The sequence below is a fragment of the Cibotium barometz genome, chromosome 63 (assembly GCF_041138505.1).
Source record: "Cibotium barometz isolate CiBa-2024 chromosome 63, ASM4113850v1, whole genome shotgun sequence".
NCBI classification, from domain to species: Eukaryota; Viridiplantae; Streptophyta; class Polypodiopsida; order Cyatheales; family Cibotiaceae; genus Cibotium; species Cibotium barometz.
In genome coordinates, this window is record NC_141108.1 from 2,155,822 (window position 1) to 2,160,343 (window position 4,522).

At 43.3% G+C, this 4,522-nt stretch overlaps 1 protein-coding gene across 1 annotated transcript; it reads right to left on the reverse strand.

Moving 5' to 3' along the window:
- Window positions 1-2,103: 2,103 nt before the first annotated feature.
- Window positions 2,104-4,321, reverse strand: LOC147603566 (ADP-ribosylation factor 1). Its single transcript, XM_086796427.1, has 6 exons — window positions 4,033-4,321; window positions 3,353-3,423; window positions 3,115-3,234; window positions 2,806-2,924; window positions 2,486-2,567; window positions 2,104-2,354 (listed from the first exon to the last, which is right to left on the reverse strand). The coding sequence occupies exons 1-6, from the start codon at window positions 4,178-4,180 to the stop codon at window positions 2,349-2,351; spliced, it is 546 nt and encodes a 181-aa protein (XP_086652553.1). The 5' UTR covers window positions 4,181-4,321; the 3' UTR covers window positions 2,104-2,348.
- Window positions 4,322-4,522: the final 201 nt, after the last annotated feature.

A 4,522-nucleotide genomic window follows, 5' to 3' on the forward strand; every position in this document is an offset into this window, starting at 1 on the left:
GTAGCAATGCCAAGCTTGACAAGTTTGAGCCGCTAGTGGAGTCAGTAGATAAGATGAGATTAGTGAGAGCTTAATGATCACTAATGGTTGAGATTAAACTAAAGGAGGATTAGAGAAAGCTTTGAGCTAAGCTAATGGAGAGCTTCAACCAAGCTTTGATACCACGATGAAACTTGTGGATCCAAGCTTCCATGGAGATAGTGATGATGTGAAGACTTAATCTTATACTAATTAATAATGTGATTAGTGCTAATCTAAGTTAGGGTGGATGATACCTAAATACAAACATGATGAATGTCCTAAACTAACTAAGCTTTAGACTCCATCACAATTAGGTTACAAGATTGAGACTTGTAATCATAAAGAGGCTTGAGAGCTTGCTTGATTCCATTGATTGAAAATGATTCCTTTTATAAGAGGTACAACAAAGCTTAGATAACTATGTGGGATAACTTGACTAGGTGACTTGGCACTCTAGCATCACTTGTTTCAACATTGTAGGCCTTGAAGGTGGCGTGGATGTTCTCCCGACTCTCTTGGGTGACCTAAGCAATGTGTTGCATTGTGTTAAGGCTTCCCTCCAAGCTAGGGAGCTTTTTGTCTTAGCTGACTTGGACTCTTCCTTAGCTTCCCGTAATTGAGCTTGCATTTGATCAATGGCATTTAGGGATTTTGCTAGGTTGGCTTCTCGATCTATGAGTGACGCTTATAGCTTGTCGTTTGCGTTCAAAGCAGCTTGGAGGTCCTGTTGACACTGTATAAGGTTAGCTCTGGCGAGGAGCATAGCTCACTAGGAGGCGATAACCTACTCATTTTGCCTCTACAGGTATTTGGTCATAGAATTCACCAACTCCTTTGATAAATTTGAGAAACTAGCTGTGAAATCTGGGATGGTCCCTTATGAGGCGGAGATGCCTTATGAGAATGCTTGTTGGAAATGGAAACACCCGACCTAGACCCAATGTAGCGTGTCCATTGTATGCTTGTTAGTGGTGGAGGGAGATGTAGAAGGACCTTCATTAGGCCAGGCTTGAGAGGACAAGGGCAGTGTTTGGCCCACCAAGAGTTCTAGGGGACAAGCATAGAAGGGTTTCCTCCAAGAACTGGGAGGTCTTGTGGAGCTCCTCCTCATTTACAGCCCTATGCTGGTCTTCTTGTTCTTGCAATTCGATGTGCTGGCGCTTGGAGGGGGGAGTGTTGAGGGAAGACTGAGGTTTGGGCACCGGGTGAGGGACGGTGGCCTCCACCTGTAACAAACAGATGGGGTTCAACAATGTGTCCCACCCGACAATGTGATACGTGAGGAGAAAGGAGGCTACTAGTTTGCCTTGAGGGTTGGTGGTGCAGATACTGTGGAACTCCTTGTGGAGATATTTAGTCCAGTTAACTACCACTCCTTGATGTACTTGGGCTAGGATAGAGAGGTTGCACCAGTTGAATCTTTTTGCCCAACTTGTGGTGTGGAGGAAACAAAGTGCCGTTGTTGGCATGATCAATTCATGTCGAGTGTGTTACGCCACTCCACACAATCCATTTTCGTGGGTCCCTGAAATGTGTCGCGCACATGCTATGGCAAACGACTATTCGATTCGGGGGAGTTGTAGAGCTTCCTATACCTGTATCCAAACTGAGGTGTATCGTGAGGGTGACTCCTTTAGCAAAATTGTTAGATTGGGCAAAATTAGGCAAATTTGAGCAAATTGGGAAAAATGGGCAAATTTGGGCAAATTGCAAAAATTTGAGTAGTGCAAAAAATTTGGGGAGAATTGGAGAAATTGGAGAATTGGGGAAATAGGGGGAAAATAGAGAAACTGTAAGAAATTGGGCAAAATTGAGAAGAAATTGGAGAAATTGGGGTGAATTGGGGGAAATTAGGAAACTGTAAGAACCAGAACGTGGGTTAATTCAAAGAAATATGGGGCAATTGGAAGTGTGTGTGTGTGTGTGTGTGTGTGTGAGAGAGAGAGAGAGAGAGAGAGAGAGAGAGAGAGAGAGAGGTAAGTGTGATCAAAGAGAGAGATGTTTGTGTGTGTGTCACAAAAAAAAAAAGAAGCTACTTTGAACATCAAACACTAAGGATGCACAAGAGTCTATAGAACAAGCTAATGCAAACACCCTGGAATAACAATTCTACGACAAAAATATAGAAATTGCCTTGATGAACACAAAGAAATCTGCAATGTGTGTACATCAACCATGGCAATAAAACCCCCAAAAAAGCCAGTCATGGCTTTTTAGCCTGTCGATTAGAGACCATTGGCTCAATAGTAGCAGCCATACAATACTCTCACAAAAGGCACCATCAACATATCAAAAATACATATCAAACTGAACCAGCACTTTCGTATTCAAGCCTGCACACATGAAACAGATTGAAACACTTCAGTAACGGGATGTTCCACGCGCATGAAAATATCAAAACACCAAGAAGCAGGTTGAAAATCAAGCCTGCACACAGCTAATAAAAGCATCTTTTAACCCTCACCTTGCTAGCAATGTTGCTTGAAAGCCAGTCCAAGCCTTCATATAGACCTTCCCCAGAAGTGGCACAAGTGCTCTGAATGTACCTGGTCAAAAGAAGCAGAAAAAAAAAAACAAGTGTCCTCAGAAAATGCCTGGCTTAAAACAAGCATCGCAGGTGGCAGATATAAGCTCAACTTTTCACACAGCAGGCAATAAAGAGTACTGCCTCATCCTTCTTCCCTTGGTGCAAGAGGATGTCTCAATTGTATAAACATATGGACAAGAACTACTCCAACTAAGGCAAGACATCAACACACCAGTTGTGTGGACGTGAAATCCTACCAGTGGCGCTGGCGAAGAGAGTGCAGACCCAGCTTGTCCGTAATTTCAGCTGCATTCATTGCATTTGGAAGATCCTGCTTGTTGGCAAATACAAGAAGAACAGCATCCCGCAGCTCATCCTACAAGATGCACTCACAAGTTTCTCATATCCTCAATAAAAAACCAGGCACGCTAACGAGGTCTTGAACAAGCAGACAAGTCATGCAATAACTGACAGCTACAACTGCTGTCCATCTACAGTTGATAGTATCAAGTAAGCTTCTCCTCAAATGAGAAACTTCAATAAAAGGCAAACTTGATATAACTAACCTCGTTTAACATTCTGTGAAGCTCATCTCGGGCTTCTACTACACGATCTCTGTCATTACTGTCTACGACAAAGATGAGACCTTGCGTGTTTTGGAAGTAGTGCCTCCACAAAGGTCGGATCTGCTCCGATACCAATACACTTTGTGTAAAGAATAGCTAATGTATGAAAGTAAACAATTCTCACACATTAAAAAGCTCAAACTCCTAGATCTAATACGACGGTTCTTAAAGTTGTTACCTTGTCTTGACCTCCCACATCCCAGACAGTGAAACTGATGTTCTTGTACTCAACAGTTTCCACGTTAAAACCTATCACAAAGAGCATGAAAAGTCAATAGACCAACATACAGGACTGGCAGGGAGACAAGCTTACCCATCAAAACTCTCAACAACATCGTTGTTTAACCTTATGTGTGAAATATAGGGCTAGAAGAGCAGAGTGGCTCCAATGGGTTCATAGCCCAGCGGCATGTGTTTGTGCCTCTTGTCCGGGACTCCCATGGCTGGGCAAAGCCATGGTACATGCGCCTGCCCAGCATGGCAGATGCACCTACGGGCAGGGAAAATGTTATCTAATCGCTAGGATCTACTCAAGAGGTGGAAAAAAAAAGAGCATAGTGGCAGATCTGTGTACCCATCCCACGATTCGACGGCTAGAAAAAATATACTTGCATATAAGCACAAATCTGGCAACTTCAGAAACCCTGGCCTTTCAAACAAAGGGTGTGAGCTAACCCTAGAAAACAGAAAACATCAAAGCACAAACGAGGCACCCAGATCAATCCTATGGACCATGCAACAAAACCAGATCAGAAAAGCTAGAAAACAACACATCCAATCAAGTGTACCAGCGAGGATTTCTTCGACATGATGAGAAAGATCCAAGGCAGAAGCAGGTAAAAGTACACAAAACCTTACCAATGGTGGGGATGGTGGTGACGATCTCGCCGAGCTTGAGCTTGTAAAGGATGGTGGTTTTACCCGCGGCGTCGAGACCGACCATGAGGATGCGCATCTCCTTCTTCGCGAACAGGCGCTGGAAGAGCTTGGTGAACGTGAGGCCCATTCTGATCTGATCTGATGTGATCAGATCTCTCTTGCTCTCTCTCAGGAGGTTAAGAGAGCTTGCAGGCTATGGCTATGTATGTTGGGGGGCAAGGCGTGACGATGACGAATTTCAAGGCAGTTTCACACTTCCTGCACCGGACACATTCTTTCTTTTTCATTTAATGGTACAAGTTTCTTTCATGAAAAGTCTAAAATTTAAAGTGTTTTCATTAGTGTTGGAAATTTTCTAGGCACAATAAGTAGAAATATTTATTCGGCTGCTTCTTTTTTTTGGGAGAATATTTAATATATATTAGTCGCTGGCAATAATTACATCTTGGGCCGCTTCTCTCTCTCTCTC

Excerpts from the sequence above, each read along its gene's own strand:
- LOC147603566 (XM_086796427.1), bottom strand. The coding sequence starts at position 4,180 with ATGGGCCTCACGTTCACCAAGCTCTTCCAGCGCCTGTTCGCGAAGAAG. Across the intron at positions 3,424-4,032 it reads CACCACCATCCCCACCATTG|GTTTTAACGTGGAAACTGTT; the intron begins GTAAGGTTTTGT and ends TCTTTGTGATAG. Across the intron at positions 2,568-2,805 it reads TCTCTTCGCCAGCGCCACTG|GTACATTCAGAGCACTTGTG; the intron begins GTAGGATTTCAC and ends TCTTTTGACCAG.